Genomic DNA, 22,186 nt, shown 5'->3' on the forward strand with positions numbered 1-22,186 from the left:
GTTGTTTGCACCCCCCCCCCCCCCCCCCCCCCCCCCACACACACACCAGTGGCAGAGTACGACAGCTCTGCTTTGTTGTAACCGTTGGTTTCATGCCCCGATCATCAGACAACTGGTCAGTGTTGAAAAATCTACTTTTACAACGAATTGGAACTGTGGTACCCTGTAAATGGTGAAGGGGAGGGGGGATCATCGGACCCAATTTTTTGTGATTTGTTGTTGTCGTTGTTGTCGCCGTTGCTGTTGTCGTTGTTGTCATTGCCTTTATTGTTGCTGTTGTGGTATGGTTGTTGCTGGGTGTATGTGTGTGTGTGTGTGTGTGTGTGTGTGTGTGTGTGTGTGTGTGTGTGTGTGTGTGTGTGTGTGTGTGTGTGTGTGTGTGTGTGTGTGTGTTGTGTTGTGTTTCACAGGATGCAGTGCGAATGACCTTGCCGTCAGTTGTGGATTTGTTGCGCACGCTCTCCTTTCTCTCAGTCACATTCTACAAGTACCACTCAGGCACGCAATCATCTTTAGCGGCTCTCAGTCGAGAATCCGTGATGACGTACCAGCCAAGTTAAGCAACAGCGAGCGAGAGTAAGTTTACCAGGCACCCAAGAACTACATACTCTAATCTCATAATTAGGGGCAGTCACAGCAGCTTGAATAGAGTGCTCAATGCACCAGAGTGCGGTGTGGTGTACACACCATGTACCATGTATACACCCGTCGCAAAAGAAGCACGCAAATACGGAAATGCACTGGATGTGCATCCACAGATTTTTTCTCTTATAGCAACGATAGCAGATCTGGGTCTGAATGAAAGACGCACACATACACACACACACACACACACACACACACACACACACACACACACACACACACACACACACACACACACACACACGTATCAGGGATGATTTTTTCAGCATCGCATTGCAATGTAAAGGAAATCTGGTATCTATGGTGTTTGGTGTATGAAGTATCATTGTCAGGATCAACGTGGTGTATAACTGATCATGTCATGCAGTCAGTGCTACACTGGTTAACTCTGTCTCTCTCTCTCTCTCTCTCTCTCTCTCTCTCTCTCTCTCTCTCTCTCTCTCTCTCTCTCTCTCTCTCTCTCTCTCTCTCTCTCTCTCTCTCTCTCTCTCTCTCTCTCTCTCTCTCTGTCTCTCTCTCTTTCCTTCTCCCCCTCCTCCCCTGTATGTAGGCTACGTCTGTATCCGCAAGATCGAGTTGAACGTGATGATTATTTCAAGGTGGCCATGTACTTACTCAATGCTAACATAGTACAGTTGAGGCAACAAATTCGTCTGAGTACATCTGATGCACGTCGCACACTGCACAACCTGAAGGGTGTGCTTGACAAACTCGCTATCAGGTGGTAAGTTCGCTAGATCACATAGCTGCGTTTTAACCATCTGAGTGTGTGTGTGTGCATGCACGTGTGTGTTTGTGTGTGCCAGCTAGTTGGTGAGTACACTTATGCCACATAGTGTTGTGTCTGTTGCCAACGGGCTCGGCTGCTTGAAGGTGTATTGTTGTACCTGCCACCTTTGTTGGTTTCAGGGATCATATACTTTCTACTTGAAGTAGACATACCTGTTAACCATTGACTGCTTCTGGCTAGATTAACACTTGTGTAATCAATGGTGCTAGGGAAGCTTATATCAGATCCACTCTGATTTAGCCACCCACACTAGTAGCAAGTATTACCTTTACTGGGGGTAGGGGTAACAGCAGTTGGATCCCGGGACGGATACCCTGATGTCGTCAATCCTTTTTCTGCACCTTGTCCTCTCCCACTTACTGCGGTGTGGTGGGCCCATAAGTGGGATCACTTCCAAGTCCACCCAGAGTTTGGGGATGTCAGGGGGTGTCGGCCGTTGGGCGGTTCAATAACCAATTGAGTCATCTTTCCATGATTCCTTTGGAGTCTCTCACCCCTCTCCCGGGGAAACCCACGTGACCAGTTTTGGCAGTGAGCAAGTACAAGTACAAGTGTGTGTGTGTTTGTATGTGTGTGTGTGTGTGTATGTGTGTGTGTGTGTCAGGGGTGTGTGTGTGTGTCAGGGGTGTAGGAAGCATATTTCCAATCGTCCGGCAGACCGATCGACAGTGTGACGTCATACATGACCAAACCACAAATATTTGATTCAGGCATGCAGTAACACCTGTAACTAAAGACCACCTTGACTAGCAACCAGCCTGGTACTACCGACCACTTCGCCAGGCACGGACGGTCTCACATTCAAAATGCACTGTGACTAGCAACTACCTGCTGAACGTGACCAGCGACCGCTTTTTCTTGTCCCAAAGACTATTTTTGACCCGTAACTAGCGACCGCGATAGAGGAAATCGAATGTTGCTCGAAGTTCCTTCTTGAATTTTTTCTATAGGAGCTGTAAGATACTGGCTCTCCTATACACAGAGCGGATTGGCTCCAAAGAAATCACGTATCACCGAAAAACGCACAGTTTCAAGTTCGATCCGAACGTGACAGCCGGAAATCAGTTGATTCACTTCAAGTGCGATTTTCTCAAAATCACGTGCCGCAGAATAACGTCCCTTTTCGCTTGCGCTGGCTCATATGGTTGCGTGGTGCAAACGTCTATCTAAAGACCGCCTGTCACTAAAGACCGCTTTTGCTGGCACCAAGGGGTGGTCACCAAGGGGTGGTCACCAAGGGGTGGTCACCAAGGGGTGGTCACCAAGGGGTGGTCACCAAGGGGTGGTCACCAAGGGGTGGTCACCAAGGGGTGGTCACCAAGGGGTGGTCACCAAGGGGTGGTCACCAAGGGGTGGTCACCAAGGGGTGGTCACCAAGGGGTGGTCACCAAGGGGTGGTCACCAAGGGGTGGTCACCAAGGGGTGGTCACCAAGGGGTGGTCACCAAGGGGTGGTCACCAAGGGGTGGTCACCAAGGGGTGGTCACCAAGGGGTGGTCACCAAGGGGTGGTCACCAAGGGGTGGTCACCAAGGGGTGGTCACCAAGGGCAAGGGGTGGTCACCAAGGGCAAGGGGTGGTCACCAAGGGCAAGGGGTGGTCACCAAGGGGTGGTCACCAAGGGCAAGGGGTGGTCACCAAGGGCAAGGGGTGGTCGGTAGTTACAGGTTTTACTGCACGGTCAACTTTGCTTATAACGACACTCGGCGGCAGGGCATCAGAAAAGTGTCCTTATTCGCGAAGTGTCGTTATACCCGAAGTCTCATTATTTGTGTCACAGTTGGATGGGACTTGCTCTGGGCATGAAAATTATGTCGTTATTCGCGAATTGTCGTTATATCCGCAGTCGTTATAAGCAAAGTTGACTGACTGTACATGTATTTTGCACTTTGTCAAAGTACAGTAAAACCTGTGACTAACGACCACCCCTTGGGGCCAGAGAAAGCGGTCTTTAGTGGCAGGTGATCCTTAGTTAGAGGTTTGTATCGCACAACCGCATATGAATGTGAGACTGTTCGTGTCTGGCGAAGTGGTCTGTAGTACCAGGCTGGTCGCTAGTCGCGGTGGTCTGTAGTACCAGGCTGGTCGCTAGTCGCGGTGCGGCTTCCTTAGTTACAGGTTTTACTGTAGTGACATTGTGACTGCGTGTACAAGCATTGCCTAATCCCGGCACATATGATGTGCATGCACGGTGATTTAAAATATTTGAATCAACAGGGACGAAGCTACTATTTTAGCTCGTTGTCGTCGTTATTTTAATAGGATTTATTTGAAAGAATACCTTGGTATCACGGAAGACTTATAGTCTGTTTCAAAAAGATTTACAATCAGGTTTGGGTCTTAAAAAGTATGAAGATGAGGGAAATTTGGACAACAAAGTACATAGAATGGCTTGTTAGGACACGGCAAATTGTTCTGTGAAGGTTTCGGAACAATTGGACCAGCCGTTAAGGAGTTAGAATTTCGGCCAGGTTTCCGGCCTTTTCCCATAGTTTACAATTTGCCCAGGAAGCCAGTATCGATTTTTCATCAAAACCCACGATTTATCCTTTCCTTTTTGGCCTTGTGGTTATGAATGCTGTCTGCTGACCATGAAGTTAGTTGTGAGTTCAAATCCCAACCTATCCTCAAGTCAAACTTTTTTCCTTCATTATTTTGGTGATCAAGCTGGTACAAGACAAAGAAGATGGCTGCACCAAACGACTTGTTGTTGGAGCTCGCGCTTCCTACCGAACTGACTGACACTTGACAGGCTCACGCCATGTGAACACACCCACAACACTGCAATGGTGTGAGTGAATATGGAAGTCATCGCGCTGTAGCTTTTTGAGATATATTCTAGTATTTCAAGATCGCCAATTTATTTGAATTTAGCAGTCAATGCCGTCTTCTATCAGCGTTCACAAGCGTCTACTTTTCTCAAAATGTCGTCGAAGTCACACGGATAGCTTTGCCAAGTCATGGCCTTGGGAATGAGTCCGTGTCGATGTCGTTTTCGTCACACGGTGAGTAAATTGCATCGCAGCTCAAAGAAACTATTTTGGTCACAAAACGAATTGGGACCCATGCCGCTCGTCAACATTTACAACACTTTCGTTTCGGCATGTCCTCTCTGACTCCATTATCGATACGAAGAAGAACTCGTTTGTTGTAAACCAGACGTACATGACTGTATCAACGTGAGTGAGTTGTCATTTTTCCTGCTTTCGTGCGGAATATGTTGGCATTGCCACCTCGGACAATTTGCTGTAAAATCCATCCAGTTCTGACGTTGTTGGTGCACTGGCCGAAATAGCAGGAGGAGATGTTGGGCTGGGTAAAGCAGCAGACGACTTGGATGTCTTTGACTTCTTGCTGGGGGAGGTGAAATCCATATCAACTATTCTCTTGTAGTCAACTGACTTTATGGACGGTGGCAACCACACACATCCCTTTGATGTGCAGGCGTTGTCAGACACAAATTTAGTGTGGGATTCCAAGGCAAACAATAAAGCAGCGATGTGGGCACATGCTTCACCCAGCCCCGCTTTGCAGGTGCAGTGGGCGCAAATGATAGTGCCAGTGTGTTCTGCAGCTATCCATGGTGTGAGAGGGACGCTGCTGACTGACTGGGAGTGTCTCACCTTTGCTTTCACAACTCTCTTTTCACGATCCGATGTCGCCTCGTACGCACTCACATCTCCCAGCCACCCTGCCACCAAGAACTTGTGACCGTCAAGACTTTTATACGCCTTCAGTTCGTCCTTCGTTACCGGGCTAGGGGCTGTAATTAAGTAATTGTATAGGTCCGGATATTCAAGTAGAGGAAGCAAGTCTGACAAAGGATCGCCTTGATGGCCACTGACGCAGTACGGTTCTTTTGCTCCCTTCGCGATCAAATTTAGCTTTTCGTCGTACCTCTTCTTTGCAGCCTCGTCCAACTTCTTGTATTCTGATGAAAACTCCACCACCCCGCTTTGCTTGCCATCCATTACTTCTTCTCCAACCAGGACAGGATACCCGAACAGTCTGTCCATCGCAAACGAAGAAGCTGCAAGAAATTGCTGTCTGCATCGTCACCATGACCTCGTAGCACCAAGCTGTGACAGGCAAGGAAACGTACACTCCCCAGTATACAAATAGACGTTGCTCGCTTCTCAACTCTTTGCTGCTGATGTCGTGAACTGAACAACTCACCGACGCCTTTACTTAGGCATTTCCTCTACTGCTGTACCAGCCTCGCTGTGGCGGCTAGCACTCAACTGGCGCTTCATGACAGCAGAACTCCCATTTTCCCAGTTGAAAAATCCTCTGCTTGTATAGGCAGCATCCCGTTTGTGCTGGCCAGAAATAGCTTCTCAAAGTCTGCTTTCACGCAGACGTAACACAGGGCTACATAATCTTCCAACGGTCATAGCGCAGCCAGGGAAATTTGTCACACCACTCCGAGCGGAACGATCGCTCCTCACCTCCTTTATTGACTGAAAAAATGTAATACATGTACTTCGAAGTATTACTTTTTTTAGTTATGGTGTTCAATGTAGGTGATTGAAAAGTCCAGGCCAGGGAGATTATGCAAATAGTTGAGTCCATGATCGTTCTTTTTCCGTTTCTCCTGTGTTTGAGCAGCAGTCGTGCTGAAGCCTCACTGAACATCACCAAATCGGACAGCATGCCAACTTGCACATTCCGCCGACCTCTTCTGCACATGCGATCACGATCACACAGTAGGCTTGCTAAGGAGAGTGCAGGCAATGATAGCCATGCAACTACTGCTGCTACTCCCGGCATCAGCAGCAGCTCAACCAGTCCTGCTGCAAGTGACAGCTCTAGTGCGCAGAATGGGCAGCACCGGCCGCTTACCTGGAACAATGGAGTCATGCCTGTCATAGCCAACAGCGGCAGCAGTGGCAATACATGTACTGTCTATGATGTCGGTAGTGATGTGTGTAGTAACGGTGTATGCAATGAAGCTGGTCACACTAGCTTGACCGGCAACACTGCAGCAGCAGCAGACATGGACTATGATGAGCAGTGCACTGCGACTAGCCTGTCTGTGAATGCTGATCATAATCACAGTACTGCCAGGGCCGACTCAGGTCCCAAACACGCTGGTGATGATGATGTTGATGGTGATGTTGATGGTGATGTTGATGATGAGCAGCCTAGTGATCAGGCTGCACAGATAAGTTCCCAGCAACAGCAGCAGCAGCAGCAAGAGCGGCCAGTGCGCAAAGAGATAGTGCCGTACATGCTTTAGGCATACTGGGCCTTGAGCAATAGCTACTCTCATCCTACTATAATATATACTTTATTTTTTTAAGCAAAGACCATTGAAGGCAATTTTAAGTTGATGTGGATACTACTGCTCTTGAGTCATCAAACTAAGCCTATTACCTTTTTAACCCAATCTCTGCCTGAGGACTTACTCCAAGCCACCAACCTGCCCCCACCATTCGCATCGAACAGTTTTATTTTTACTCCCTTTCCTATGAGTGCTATCCTGAATCTCCTCAGCTCTATAGCTGTTCTGCCTTTGCTATCCTGCGCCGCCGCCGCTGCCTGCCTGGGTCCGCATCGCTGGGCTCCGCTACTTCAGTTTCCAATGGCCTGGATGACTATGTTCCGCCATTCATCACAAACTCCCCTTTATCACGTTTTTCACTGCGTCCTGCTCTCTGTTATTCCCCCACACAACGCCGTGATCACAGTAGTCTGAGGATGGTGCAGCATTACGCAAGCTGACGATAGTAAGGGATAAGGGAGTAGAGAAGGGAGACATTCCCACATTTCACATTCTAAGCTTGTGGATTGCCATGAATTACTTGAGCTTGTTTCACATTGTTCATGTTGCTGCATTGTAGAAAGTGCTGCCCTAGGCCCTGCAATGCTTGCTTTGGTCATATTCACTAGTAACAAGCTGTGATGATTTTCTTGCCTTCAACTGACTTATTTGATTTGAATACTCTCAACTTTTGACATTGGCATGCTTGCATTATTGAAGCTGTGTGTGATGTCATGTGTGATGTTATTTTATCTGGACAGTACGGCAGTAGTGCTGTCACTGCTCTGTGTGCCTCTGTTGAGTGTTGATTTCCAGTGTACTGTACTCTTTCCCCCTTACTTTCCCCCTTACTGGGCCTCAGCCTAAAGTGACTGTGTAGCTGTGTACCTCTCTGCCTGCTGAAGGTTGGATGAAGGTTGGATGAATGACCAGCTTGTGGGACTGGTTCAATGTCAGCACCTCTCTGCCTGCTGAAGGTTGGATGAATGACCATGAGGATGCCCTCACTTCAGGTCACAACTGGAGGAGTTCTGAATCCGAAGTGTTCTAGAATTGGCCCTCTCCATGGATACAGTCGGTTTGCACGGTAACCATGGTACCCATAAAATGCACTGGCCTGTGATTATACCAATAGGTGATGTAGATGAACCAGGCAACATGCAACTGTTCTTTGTTGTTTCTCCGAGATCTGATCTGCAAGGACTACTAGTAGTAGTGAAAGACATGTACAATACACATTGTGATGTGTTAGCCCTTAGCCTTGGTGTCAGTGGATTCTTGTTTTGTTTTATTTCGCTATCCCATGGCCAGTAAAGGAGTCAATATAGTGGGAAGGGTGATAACAGTTAGCCAGTCATGGCAGTAAAGAATAATGAAGTGGAATTATGAATCAGACGTCCTTTTTCAATCCCTCAAACTTATGGATATGATTACTGAGGAGAATACAACAGTGCATTGCACATTGCCGCTCAAAGAAATAGAAATAGAATAAGATTTCTGATCTGCTCTGATGATGTTGGCATGTAGACTGATATTGCACAACTCAAGATAAAGGAAATAGTAACGCACACTTTCATTGAAATCATGTTAGATTATGACACAGTCAGCATCACAGCACTGAGCAGATCAAGACATCAAGGATACTTCAAATCTGCACTGATCTTTGGTGTTTCTGTTAGCTCATCTGGAGACACTGAACATGGTGCAGTCACTGATGATGCAATGACTTGTTCCATAGTCTGATGATTGCCTGCAGTCATCACTACTGTCTCCTATCTATGCAGCATGCACATGCAATCGAACCAGTATTGTGACTGCCAGTGTACACAAAACCAGTATTGTGACCGGTACACAAAACCTCTCTAGTACTTCAAATATGTTCATGCTCGGATTGAGCTAACCTCGAACCCAGCTGATCTCGCTAATCCATATTGTCCGGCCAGTTGAATATCAGGATGTGGAATATGACACCGATCTGCGCGTTGACATCGCTTGCCACTAGTTGCGGCACTTTCTTGGGACTCTGCGGCGAGGGCATCATCAGCACAGGTCCCAGACAGATAGCAAGGTTGTGAGCTGTCATCTGGTTGTGCGCTGAGTTCTGCAGCACACGGTGCAGATGTGAGAAGAGCATACGGCATGTGTCCATCTCCGCTTGTGGTAGCCGTGCCAGTACGGATAAGAGCCTCTTGCGCCGTCGAATCTCCTCCTCTGGCAAGTAGTCTTGTTGCTTGTCGGGTGGCTTGACGGCGTCAATCAGGTCACTGTAGAGTGCATGTGTGAGCAGAGGCTCCGGGAGCTCACGAAGATACTCTTTCAACAGTCCAACGATCACGTTGACATCTGGTACATGCTCTTCGCTCAGCATAGCTGTGCGGCTGTTAGCTTCGAAGCTTTGGCGCAGTGCCCGCTTCTTCTTGGAAGACCCATTTACTCTGTAGAGGCCTACATGTCGTAAGCCACGCCGGTCAATCTCGTAGATGCATTTTTGAACGATCAGAGGCACTGTAACACGCTCTCTCATCACCACTTGACCCAGCTTCATGCCAAACGTACCAAACTGCGAGGCGGATGGCAGGCGTCGCAGCAGAGCAGTCCTGTCGGCGTATGCCAGCTTCAGCCGCAGTATGCCACCCGTAGGTAGTAGCAGTCGCAATCGACGTAATCGAGCACTGCTGAACAATGGCTGCAGGTGCAGTGCAGTTTGTGCACGCAGTATATCCTTGCCTGGGGAGATGGCATACACCGATATAACCAGCTGACGAGTGCACTCCAGATTGATGTCAAAGTCCTCGTCCCAGTTGACTGTGTTGCCACCTGCTGCCTGCAGTGAGGAGGAGCGAGCCGCTGTGTTATTCCCACCAATGTCTAACACACAGTACAGGTGTGATGAATCAGCTGATGTGAATCCACTGCCGTCTAGCAGACGCACCAACATGAATCCATCCACGGGTGCTACTGACTGTTGCTGTTGGTTGTCACGTCGCTGCTGCTGTGTTGTAGTTGTTGCTCGACCTCGTCGTGCATCGGACAAGACGGCATCACCGTGAACCTCAGCAAATATCTCATCATCGTCTTCACTGCTCAGCAAGGATAGCACTGAATGAGCCATACGCTCTGACAGACTGCAGCGTGCTTTCACTGGATCCGCCGGTGTCCGATCATCCTCCTCCTCTGCTTCAAATCCCATGAACGATGCTGGTTCCAGTAAGAAGGGCAGATCCAGCTGTGTGCTGAGCTTTTCTGCAATGGCCTTCTTTCTCGCATCCTCAGTCAGAGATGTATCCTCCATTATCGCATCCATGCAAGCTACAAGCTGGGGTGCTTCTCCTTCGGTTCCTGGTTTGCTTTCAATCAGTGGAGCCGGATCATCAGTAAGCTCTGTGCTTAGGCTTTTGGATGATGGCGTCTCTGCTTCAGATCCCACCTCCTTGCCTGTCCCTTGTGTGGCTGTATTGTACGCATCATCATCGATATCCTCTACCACTTCTTGGTCACCGCCACCGCCATCACCACCGTCGCCGTCGCTGCGTCTGCTGATTGCTTGCGAGAGCTGTTCTTTCAGGTCATCTCCCATTCCCTTCTGCGCCAGCTCACCCGGAGTGTACCCTGTACCTACGCCATGCTTCAGTCTCGGTTGTGGCGAGTACTCGTATTCCGACGGTGTGCCGCTATCAGATCTCAGGCTGTGCTGGGTGTTGTCGCGTAACAACGGCTTACCAGAACCTGCAGTCCTTACTGGTGTGCTGGTACACGCACTGCGTACGTTCATAACTAGCTGATCTGACGTCTGCACCATTTCACGTAGGTCCTGTGCACGGCGTGCTGATGATACCGACACGCCGTTTATAGTGAGAATGCGATCGCCGACTTCAAGCAAACATTGCCTCTCGATCATTGTATTGCGTTCAATGTGCGTCACATAGGCACTCGGTTCATGGTCAATTTCATCACCATAGAGTTGACTCGCCGACGATGCTTTGCGAGGCAGCTCAAATATGAATTTGAATCCAAACGGCTTGCCGGACTGCCGGCGTATGTCGACCGTTCTCTCGTATGCGCCAGCTCTGGAGTGTGACCGGGACGTTGGGGCACTGGCTACTCCATCACACACATCATCACCTACAGCCAGACCATTCACAAGCCGTGGATCACGAATTCCTGAGACCTTTCTGAAGGTTCCTGGCAAGATGGTTACGTCCCTGTTTTGCAGTTTGTTATTACCAGTCACCGCTGCTGTGTCAGAACTGCCTGTTGCACTAGTATTGTACCCCGGCTCTGCGCCACTGTGTGCATTGTAACTGCCCGGGCCAGCTGAAGATAGAGATCCAGTGCGTTTCGAATCTTTTGTCTTTGGTGTACTGGGAGCACTGGATGAACTGCTACCTCCGCCTTTACTGCGAGTGCCACCACCACCGACCGTATTGCGACGGAATCGCAGGCTGCGACGTATCCTGGACGCTGCTGAGGTCTTGAAGCCAACTTCTTTGTTTGGTGACAACTCTCCGCTAACCGTTGAAGTGATGTCACCCATTGATGATGGTGCTCCCCCGGGTTTTCGCTGGTCCTTGTCACCGACCAAGCGCATCTTGGAGTGCGGCCCTTGTTGGTGGTATGGGCCTTTGTTACCGTCGCCACTGTTCAGCGAGATATCGCTGAGCTCCAGTTGAGCGTGCTTTGCTTGCAGATCTGTCTCTGCTGTGCTTTGATGTTGCAGTTGCTGATCTGTACTGCTTGTCGCACTTACCGCGCCAGTGCTCAGATTGGTATTGCTTGCAGTGGCTGGTTTGCACTGCAGCTCATCCGACTCACGTCTCTCACCACTACCCACATCTTGTACCATAGACTGCCGCTGGCTCTTGCTGTCTGCTCCATCCAGCCTCTTGGAGGACTTGCGCCTGAGTTTGAACTTTGCACCTAACCCCATCTTGCCATCGATGTTTGTAACGCTACTGCCACTGGTGAGTTCTGCCTCACACAGCTCCTGTCCCTGCTGATCCTGCTCTTGGTACTGCCGATGCCCCTGCTGCTGCTGGTGGTCAGTTTCAAGCTTTGAAACTGATGACCGCGTAGCGTTAACGACGTTGACAGCTGAGCTGTCTCCCGAAATGTCATGCCCTGTTTTTTGTTGTAGTTGTTGTTGTTGCTGTTGACTTGTGGCAATGGCCGCGGTGGCTGCTGCTGTCGCTGGTGGCGGGTCATTCCAGCGCTGAAGTTGACTATCGGTGTTACTGCGGCCGAAACGGGGCAATGATGCCTTCTTCGTTTCTAGCGTGACATCTGCATCATAATACCGACCGCGTAGACCCGTCAGATCACCTTGCTGACGGTCCGGCTGCTGCTGCTGCTCATGCAGCTGAGAGTGGCGTCTGCTGCCGCTCAGGAACGCCACGAAACGATCTTTTCTGCTGCGTCTGCGGACTGCGGGGAAGTTAGTGGCCTGCTGCAACCCTGACAAGCCAAAACCTTTGCTTGGCGAAGTCGGGGCGGACAATGTGGCCATATTGTTTCAAGTTCAACTGCTAAATCACTTGCCCTGGTGAAATGTAATCACTTGCCCTGGTGAAATGTAATCACGACTGACCCGACTCGGGTAAACACTGTGCTACAGACTACGGTACTGCGTCTGACATGGAAATGTTTAGCTTCATACTCCCCGAATAGACACATGCATGCGCGGGTACATGGCCGGGATTGGTCAGAAAACATCCAAGTAACACACTGACAGGGTCTTCTTGCATTGGCAGACGCAGTCAGACTCAGGCCAGGGCGAAAGCAAGGAGGTCACTATTGTACGCACCTCACCCACTGCTCCCACACGCACTTTCTGCCACAATGACAATGAAATCGCCAGGCCTTGGCTTAGGGCTTATGCCTAACTGGTGAAAGATGAATCCAAGTCTTTGCTGATCTACTTGCGGCACCGTAACAGCTGCTGTATGCAAAGAATGAAAGATTTCGAAAGGAAGTGCACGGCCACCACTACATGATTGTAGTGACCAGCACCACCACGGCACCAGATAGCGTATCAGCGCCGTTACCTGGAATGTTAGTACATGATGCCTAGTAATAATACTAGTACTAGTATAGATCTACACCATGGTATACACTGCTGGCTGTCTCAGTGTCTGTACTGTAGTATTTGGGACAGCCCCCCCCCCGGGCTATATCCGTTCTCTACGAACTCGCACAGCCCGTCACTGTGACTCAGTCAGTATCACCACTGTGGTTAGTTATAGATTGCAGTGCAGGCATGCAGCAGGTACCATCAGGTCCACCACCATCACCGACGATTCTTCCTTTCTGCAGGTAGGAGGAGTAGATGCTACGTTCAGTGTTTGTATGGATGGTAGCCTTGAACTTTGAAGGAAAACTAAGCACCGACCATGGCAGAGCTAGGGATGTGCTACTGCAACCGTGCAACCGTGCTTGCTGCTGGCAACACTGCCAACACTCAACAGTGTGGAAACAGAGTCGGAGACGAGAAGCTATCCACAGCACACTAAGAACATCATGTCAGTTGTTATTGGTGATTTGTATGGTGTAAGTCACTTGCATCAGTAACACTGCATTGAACATACATGTACATGTATACGCATCGCTCACGCTAACACACTTGCAAGTGCAGCACTAACACTTAAAGTAACGTTAGTTGTGAATCCTTGGCTGGTACTGCATTGGCATTCGCGCCCTGCCACTGAGTCTGTCCTCTTTGACTTTGGACACGAATGATGTATTTTAGCGGTAGGACATGCAACAGCAGTCACTGGCGTGTACAGATAAAGAGTTGTCCCCAGTCATGGCGTGACTGCAAGCAACGGCTTACTAGATCCTAGGCTTCCATTGGACGCACTAGTCGTGCTTTTCTAGTCTAGTAGGTACTGGCAGCGGATGTGCATACGATGAAATGGTCACCTCTCTCCCGTCTAATAGCCTCCAGTCATGTGGCGGAAGTGTACAAATCGTCGCACACAGTGCAGTCGGCCAGTAGGCGCGCCGTCGCCTGTAACAGGTCACAGCGTCGCCTTTCCACCACCTCCACCACCAGCAGCAGAAGCAGCAGCACCGGTCACGTCCTTCCAGTAGCAATACTAACCAGTTACCAGGTCCTCCATACTGCACACTTAGCTCACTAGTGCTGGTCAGTGATCTACGGAGACGGGAGAGTACTGCGGGCGACTGTGTGCTTGTGCCAACCACAGAGCTAGAGTTACTGCTGCATGCCTACATTTGGTAGGCTATGCACTGAACCAGACACGCAGCTACTGCCTCCTCTCTGCTCAGTCAAGTAGAAAGTGCAATATGTATGTGCGTTCGTGTGTTGGACAGTATTAATTAATGTACATTATTGACTGTAATGTGTCACCAAGACTAGTAGATCTACTCGAACTCTTGATGTCACCTCTGCCGCTGGTGTGAATACTCGCTACATGCACTGAGTAGTGAGTACGACGTAGATCTACTGAGGACTCGTTGAACAAGCATCTGAGCTGAGCCTGTAGCTACTACACTGTAGCTAGCCTTGTACTAGTTGTAGCCTGCTGTAGTACTAGTAGCTGGAGAGGATTACTACGGCTGCTAAAGCTGGTGATGCAATTGCCGGTATCCGCTTTAAAAAGCCTGTCGATCGTCTTCGAGATCGGCGCTGGATTCACTTGCTCACTTCCGTTGTTAGGTGGACGCATAAGAACTTAGGTAACTTAGGTTAGGTATGAACTGTTGCAGTGTTGGCAGCATACACACGCCAGCCTACTCCGCGTAGACTTTGTTTTCCAACGCGCGAGCCAAATAACACGAGCTGAACTTTCTCTTTTATTCATACACACACGCACGCGAGCGAGCGCGCGCACACACACACATACACCACACACACACACACACTCTCTCTCTCTCTCTCTCTCCTCCTCCCCTGTATGTAGGCTACGTCTGTATCCACGTACGTACATGTATACACGTCCTCGCTGCCGCTACCAGAGTACTAGCACTAAAGTAGCAGTTGTGCTTGTTCTCTCTGAGCAGCATGGAGTTCATGGTTAAGAAGGAGCTGAGAGCAAAGGTGATGAGGGTTTGGAGGAGTGCCGTGTTTTCTGATAGGTTTGACCACAACAGGAACAAATTACAACGAATTACACACACTTAAGCTACACGGCACTGCCACTCAGCTCTATCAGAGAGACGTATTGAATCATGTGGCTGGCCACCGCCTCACAACTTCACAAGTGTAGCCTGGGGCTATTCCCATTGTAAGGCCAGCAGCTGCCTATGAGACCGGTGATCCTATTGATCGTTCATGTTTTAGACCAATTACATGTACTCAGCCACTACAATGTAGAGTAGTAGAGGAATAGAGAACATTGCAACGTGGAAACGTCTACTGATCCCGTCACTCGTGACATTCAGACCACGATGCTTCATAATACGATACAAGAGCAATGGTTGTAACTTGAAAGACGGAAGAGCATTCATCTTGGGCACCAAGAAGACCTTAATTTAAGGGTCTGTTGGGAATCACGGCCCAAGTAAAATAATAATACAATACAATACAAGAAGATGCATAGACTCAATCTCCGGACAGCTAGCTGTTTCGACCCACTTACGTAGTTATAGTTAACACTATTATTACAAACAAGGCCGGTCCAGGAAGCTCGAGGTAGAGTGCTTAATGTACGAATGTACAGAGCAGTATACACACACAACAGAGGCGAAAGGCTGTGTTAGCGTGAAACTTTAAGTTACAGCTAACACAGCCTTTCGCCTCTGTTGTGTGTGTAACACTATTATTATTATTATTATTATTATGTACTCTTGTTGCCATTGATAGCAACAACTACGTGTACAAGTATTAGTGTACATGTTCAAATTGCCACCTTGCACCTGAGTACGACTTTCCGCGTGATGTACATGAAGGGGGTTTGAAACACCCTTAGCCTGCACATACATGTACATGTAGCACCTCTCAGGCCCCAAATTGGTATTTTGTTCTTGCCTTCCGATCACTGCATCCACCTGTGTGAGTATTCATTTGGGCCAGCTGGGCAAGGTTGTTGTCATTGTATTTATTTTAAATTGGTAAGCCAAACGGGCAGAACTGCCCAATGAAAAGGTGACGAATGCAGTAGTCGGAAGGTAAGAACGAACAGCTATTGGAGTGGTGCAACACAGCTAAAGGTATTTCAAGCCATCTACATTTATATTCATTTGTATAAGCCTGACTTGTTGTCTTGGCGGTAGTCAACACTTCTGATATGGATGTGAATCACACCTTTTCGTAACATTTGGTTGTTTTCCCCTTTCCTTTCTCTCCCCTGTGTTTCACGCATCTTTAGAGTACATGTACTGTTAATTGTTATGAACTGAATTTAGAAGTATCGAGTTCGGTTGTAATAATGTTAGTAGACCGTGATGTTGGTTGCTCCTACATGGAGCTCACGATTCCTGCCTTGTTGAACTTGACACTTGACTGACTCACGGCCGCCATCCGGAGCATACCACGGGACACCGTCCTATGTCGTCATGGTGGCTGTGCCAGTGGGGTGCTCCCAGCTCAGCCGAAAGACCGCCACGCACTGCAGAAAGAGAGAAAAGGGGAGGGGGGGGGGGGGAGAGGAAACAGTGGAGAGACATGAAAAGAAAAGAGGAAAGGAAAAGGTATCATCAACATAGCATGAAAACAAACGTCGAGGAGACAATAAACGTAAAATGGCAATGAATAAAGCAAAATAATTGTTATGAGTCTGACTGCACAATTTGCTTTATTCATAGCCTGTAAAGGGTAGGGATGGGTTTGCTCCCACACTGGAGTTCGCGCTATTCCGCCGACGACTTGACACTTGACTGACTCACGACTGCCATCCAGAGAACACGAGAAGTCCATCGAACCTTCGACTGTCACTCCGCAAGCCTGCAAGAAAGCATCACTCCCTGCTCAATACACAGTGTTTCGGAGAATTCACCCCTCATCAGTTTATTTTTTATTTATTTTTCTAAAAAACACAGCCCTACTAATAATCAGGGAAAGTTGAGGGTCCTCTACGTCTGTTCTCACCGTCCAGGAGCGATAACTGACTCACGCTGCTATCTGGTGTTCACGAGGTGTTTGTCGCGCTAGAAACGGAGTGTCTCTGTAAGTTTGTATCCCTGGTGATGTTTGTGCCTGGACAGCACTATATAAGTGGTGCTCTTCAGGCACAATCTTCCTCAGCCTACTCAAGCTCAACTGATGAGGGGTGAATTCCCCGAAACACTGTGTATTGAGCAGGGAGTGGTGCTTTCTTGCAGGCTTGCCGAGTCGAAGGTTAGATGGACTTCTCGTGTTCTCTGGATGGCAGTCGTGAGTCAGTCAAGTGTCAAGTCGTCGGCGGAATAGCGCGAGCTCCAGTGGGAGCAAACCCATTCCTAAACAAAATCATCGTCGAAGTCGCAACCTCTATTTCGTACTGTAAAGTGTATAGAATATAATCATCCAGTCTAGTATCCGCGTCCAGTATTTACCATAATAAGAATCTGCGGCAATTGAAATTAATTAAATTAAATGAGTTCTCACATGCGATCAACCTGGGCCTCGGCAACAACCAGTTCAGCATACCCTGGACGCGCCGATCGCTCGCAGAAAAGACCTCTTGTCAGTCTTGAACCCCGCAAAAACATAATACATGGTCGCAACGGAGCAAGTGACAGACGGCACCGGATGTAGGATATCACATGGGAGTACTGCTCCTTCCTCCTCTCGGCTCTCAGAGACGCGATTCGGCGACACTATAGTGCTGTAGCTGCTTTTCCCATGCCACCACTCGCCAACAGCACAACCAGCACGAACATCACATACACCACCTCTCTCACACTCTCTCTTCATAGCATCTTCTCTTTTCTTTTTTCACGACGTCGGTAGACAGTGGTGTGTGTTGCAGATCGGTTGGATCGTGCGTGACCGTGAGGATTAAACAACCAAATGTCAAGTAAAGTACGCTCAAACCGACTGCCCCACAAACTACTGACCGCGATATCAAGCCGTGCATGCTCCTCCACAATGGCTGACTTGTATTATCATCCTCTCCCCGGTGAGTGGCTGCAGGAGTGCCGGGCTCAATGGAAACATTGTGACAAGTCTCTTGAAGGAGAGAGGCTGTCACATCCCGGATCTCGTTATGGTGGCCCGATGATAATAGTAAAACCACCAAGGGGGCTTGACAAGGCATGGTCGTCGATACCGTTCTCCCTGAACATATCATTATATCAAGCGGTTGCAGTAAAGTGCTACTCTGGACACTGGGGATCGTACGGTCGGTCACCAGGGCACTGGATATGGCTTGTAGAGTGGAATAGCCTGGGAAGTCGGCTACCAATAATTGTAGATCTTTGTGTCTTAGGATGATGTGAAGTATGTGCTGTGTGGCGAGCCGGGAGGCGTTCAGTTCTGCCAAATGCTCCCATTCTAAGCAGGCACTGTCCTTCTCTGTCTGTCCCGTCTCATCTCAACCGAGCTTCCTTTTGCTGAGAGTTCAAGATGTATGATGTCCACTAGTACAATACATGTACTACGGTAATGATTGTGATTTTTATTATAATAATCAAGAGTACATAGCGGGTTATGTACTCTTGATAATATGAGTATCGAGTGGAAAGGGCGACTAGTATTTACATGTAGTAAGTAGAGGCTTTGACTTCACAGTACACGTGAGACGCAGTCAGATTGAGTTCTCCGCATCCGTAGCAACGCCACCACCCTCGAGGAGCAAGGCGCTGACTCAGTGCAGCTCCTAAAGGGGTGGTAGACCCACCACCAAAGACAAGTGGTCAAACTGAAAATCCCAATTGCTGCATTCATGTTTCCCTCGTTCCAGGCCACAAGTAAGTTCTCAATTAACGCGTTTAGAAAATCCTTATGAATATTTAGGGAATCCTTTCGAGTTTCTATGTCCTGATAAAGAGAGCGTAATACGTCAAACAGATAGGAACAACTGATCTTGTCTGTATAGAATACTGCAATAGTAATATCATTGAGAGAAATACTCGATGGAAGTCGAAGGCTTGCGGACAGAGTCTCAGAACAGTCATAAACCTACCCTAACGGCACTTCCAATGCGGATTACAAAAATGGGAAATTGAAAACATCTAATGTGCATTACAAAAGCATGTCCAGTGTCGGTAAAGTATGCGTGTAGTGTGGTGTTTTCCGCGTGTCACACGGTTGTTGTTTCGTACTGTTGCACTGTTGTCACGTTGCAGCGCAGTGGTGGTAGGGGTGAGAATGTGTTGGAATGAGCATAAATACGTATACTCAGTGACTACATAGAAATCGCCACATCATTCACAGATCTAGCTAGCTACCATTTCAGCAGTACAGAAAGCCCACAATGAGATCTCACAACCGTCCTGCACGCCGGCTGCTGCTTCTTGATGGAGCTGCACTACATACCAGCCAAATAAGGAAATATCACATACTAGGCAGGATCAATGACGTCAATTTGAAGGAAAGTGAGAAAGGAGGCTAGTTCGAAATGAACAGAAGGACGGACAAGACGAAACAGAAATGAACACGTACTCGTACCCCGCACCGCGAGCCACCACTGATCAGATAAGTCTGATTACAAGAAGTTGATCATGAACGCCACAGCGAGCACTGAAAAGACGCTGACCGATAGTCGTGTTGCACTGCTGCGACCATCAATGACCATCTGCAGTTCTTTACAGCAGTTGCTGGCAGTAGCGTTGTAATTGCACGCCTTCCACTGTTGGGCAGCGTACGGCAGAACAAAACAGCAAGCCATACCATCATCGACATGTGCCAGGTGTTCAGCGTTGAGCAGCACTGATCCTTTGTCGATGGTATTCATAGGCTCCTGTCTCTTATTGCGGTTCTTTACAGTGTCCTTGATCTTGTTGAAGATGTTCTTAACAAAGTCGGTAATGGACGAGTCTGCCTTGCACTCCATCAACTCGGTGCTGTCCTCTGACCAAGCGGCCTCGAAGGTATTAGTTCCTCCTTTCGTCATCCAGTTGACCGTGAGCGGCATCATGGAGGAGTTATCGCTGGACACGCACTGCGACATGTTCACTCCACACGGAACGTTCACGTTGTGTTTCTCGGCATGATCGTACATATCATGGTCACCATCCAATTTTTTATCGTGTTGTTGGTCGCCTCCATCTTCGCGTTGATGCGCATTTGATGCATGTGCATTGACAAACGCCAGCTGCAACAGCAGCAAAGAAAGGACTGAGACGGCTAAACGGTTCATTCTCTCTTCGTCTTGGTTTTGCTTACAACTTTCAATTCAGCACAAGAACAAACTAACAAACTGCCCTCGGCTGCAACAACTTGAAACAATGCTGGTCCTCAGTTCTACCCTCTGCTTTTCTCGCAGTCCCTTATCAATATGAGCAGCTTGTTGACCGATGTTGCCTGGACGGGCAGTACTTGACCAGTTCTTAGCTTCCTAACGCCTGAGTGCGTTCGTAGCCGGCAACGCTCGGCTCTCGTAAGCGATGGGTATAGAAGTGGCACCCGGCTTACAACGCGCAAGCGCTTTTGCCAGTGTGCATGATATCACTCCGTTCCAACTTGTGAAGGTGTGTATGATCCGTCCAAGCTTTGCCGCAGTGGCCGCAGTGTGCGCGCGTGTGTGTGTGTGCGCGCGTGCGCGCGCGCGCGCGTGTGTGTGTGTGCATTACTGTCAATGTCACCAGTCCTTCGTCTCTTAGTCCGTACGACCTTAGACGACTTATTCATATAATTCAGTAGGTCTGTTGTATTTGTTTGGCCTTCGGTCACGCGGGGGGATATGGGCCCTGAGTTAGTTATTGATACATCTACATGGCAATTGGGTACTGTAGTACATGGCTACATGGTCACGGGGGTATGTCCAGTGCAAGTAGTTGCGGCGATGCTTGACAGACTCAGAACATCCGACATCACATAATGTACGTGTCATGATTGTGACGCCGATTATCACGGGCACATGGCACCTCCTGTTCTGCGCTCGTGACGTCATGTACTCAACCCTGGTGTATATATACGTATAGCCGTCCGGCTGAGCCTGATTATGTATCTAAACTATTGTTTGCATGACACAATGTCATTATGGACTAGTACTGTACAGTCTGTAGTAGTAGTTCTGATTCTCAGATCTGTGATTGTACATGTATGTAGACATTGTAGTAACTGTGCTGCACATGGCAATAAAATAACGCTTAGCGTCAAGTCTTGTACCGTGACACCGTTCGCGCCTGTCTGTCTGACTCTGAGTGTCTGAGTGTCTGTCTCAGTGTCTGAGCTGTGCTGCAGCAACTCAAAGTAAGGCCACTAAGGGCCTAACTCTAAGACTAAGGGTCAGCAAGAAGTAAGACAAAACTGTTAGTGTAGTTGAACTGCATCACAGTGAGTTGCATGGATGCGATCAGCAGCCTGATGGTCATAACTTACTGACTCACAACCATGGCAGCTCTGGATACGCTTGCCTACTCACGGGTGATGTGCGTTGCGACAAGTCATTACGCTGCCAGAATACCGTAGTCTATGCAGTGGAGAAACCGTTACATGTGCAATACTCAACAGAATCTGAAGCGAACTTTGCGAAGGCACTGAAGCGCTCCTCCTATCCTCGTTGCCCTACCCGCTCGCCTGAACCCTTTGTCTCACAATCACATTCGATCAACGAGTTACGTGTTCAACGCCGCTATGGATCGTCTTGCTGAACTATCCTGTTGACTGTGTCACCATGGCGATCGTATACCATGTGATCGCGTTCACATTTCTGCCAACACCACAACGGCACTGGGCCATAGTCCATATGCATGATGTAGTCAGAGAGAGGGGTTCCGGGGAGTTAACACGGCCTAGCCATGGATCCATGGAAGCATCAAGACGGAGCACATGACCATAACTTCATAAGTGCTTCCTGTCCGCCAGCTCGTGACCGTTGTTGACCTGTGTGCGTGTGTGCGTGCGTGTGTGGTGTGTGTGTCTGTCTGCTCGATCCTAGGATCCTCTTGCCCTGGCCATGGTGGGCCACTGTCATACTAGCAGTAGAATACTGTGCAATGGCCGTCACCAGATGGTAGTACTCATATGCCTACTATTGCCTGGTCATAATCCTATCGATGATCCCTATTCCGCCGATGGGATATGCCATGACGACGACCCCGATGAGGTGCTTATCTAAAGAGTATCCTGACACTGCGTTGAATTGCTGCGAGTCAAAGTGCTGAAACGGCGGCGCACTACCGTGACCTTGGTACGATAGTTGGTTGCTGTGCCTCTTTTAGCCTTTGTTAGTTCGGCGACGTAGGTACAGCTGAGCAGGTGTTGTTGTACGAGCGGCAACGCCACAGCTTAGCGTAGCAAACATCTTAATACTAGTGTCAGATGGTCCTGTTTGATACTGCTGTGCCGCCGCGGAACAGTTGAAGACGAAGAATGCAGCATTATCACAGCAACATAGACCAGAGACGGTCTACGACATAACAATGGCGTATATTAATAATTTAGCCC

General features: G+C 48.7%; 2 protein-coding genes across 2 annotated transcripts in view; one reads left to right on the forward strand and one right to left on the reverse strand.

Moving 5' to 3' along the window:
* LOC135820993 (UV radiation resistance-associated gene protein-like) overlaps positions 1-7,485 on the forward strand; it is a 30,861-nt gene extending 23,376 nt beyond the window's left edge. Inside the window, exons 15-17 of the mRNA XM_065334053.1 lie at positions 411-576; positions 1,196-1,369; positions 6,042-7,485. Coding sequence (XP_065190125.1) covers positions 411-576; positions 1,196-1,369; positions 6,042-6,672 — 971 coding nt within the window. The 3' untranslated portion in view covers positions 6,673-7,485. The remainder of the gene's footprint in view (positions 1-410; positions 577-1,195; positions 1,370-6,041) is intronic.
* A 544-nt stretch (positions 7,486-8,029) lies between these two features.
* Positions 8,030-12,723, reverse strand: LOC135820983 (uncharacterized). Its single transcript, XM_065334044.1, has one exon. It carries the CDS (start codon positions 12,197-12,199, stop codon positions 8,618-8,620), a length of 3,582 nt encoding a protein of 1,193 aa, XP_065190116.1. The 5' UTR covers positions 12,200-12,723; the 3' UTR covers positions 8,030-8,617.
* Positions 12,724-22,186: the final 9,463 nt, after the last annotated feature.

Source organism: Sycon ciliatum, chromosome 1 (assembly GCF_964019385.1).
Source record: "Sycon ciliatum chromosome 1, ocSycCili1.1, whole genome shotgun sequence".
NCBI classification, from domain to species: domain Eukaryota; kingdom Metazoa; phylum Porifera; class Calcarea; order Leucosolenida; family Sycettidae; genus Sycon; species Sycon ciliatum.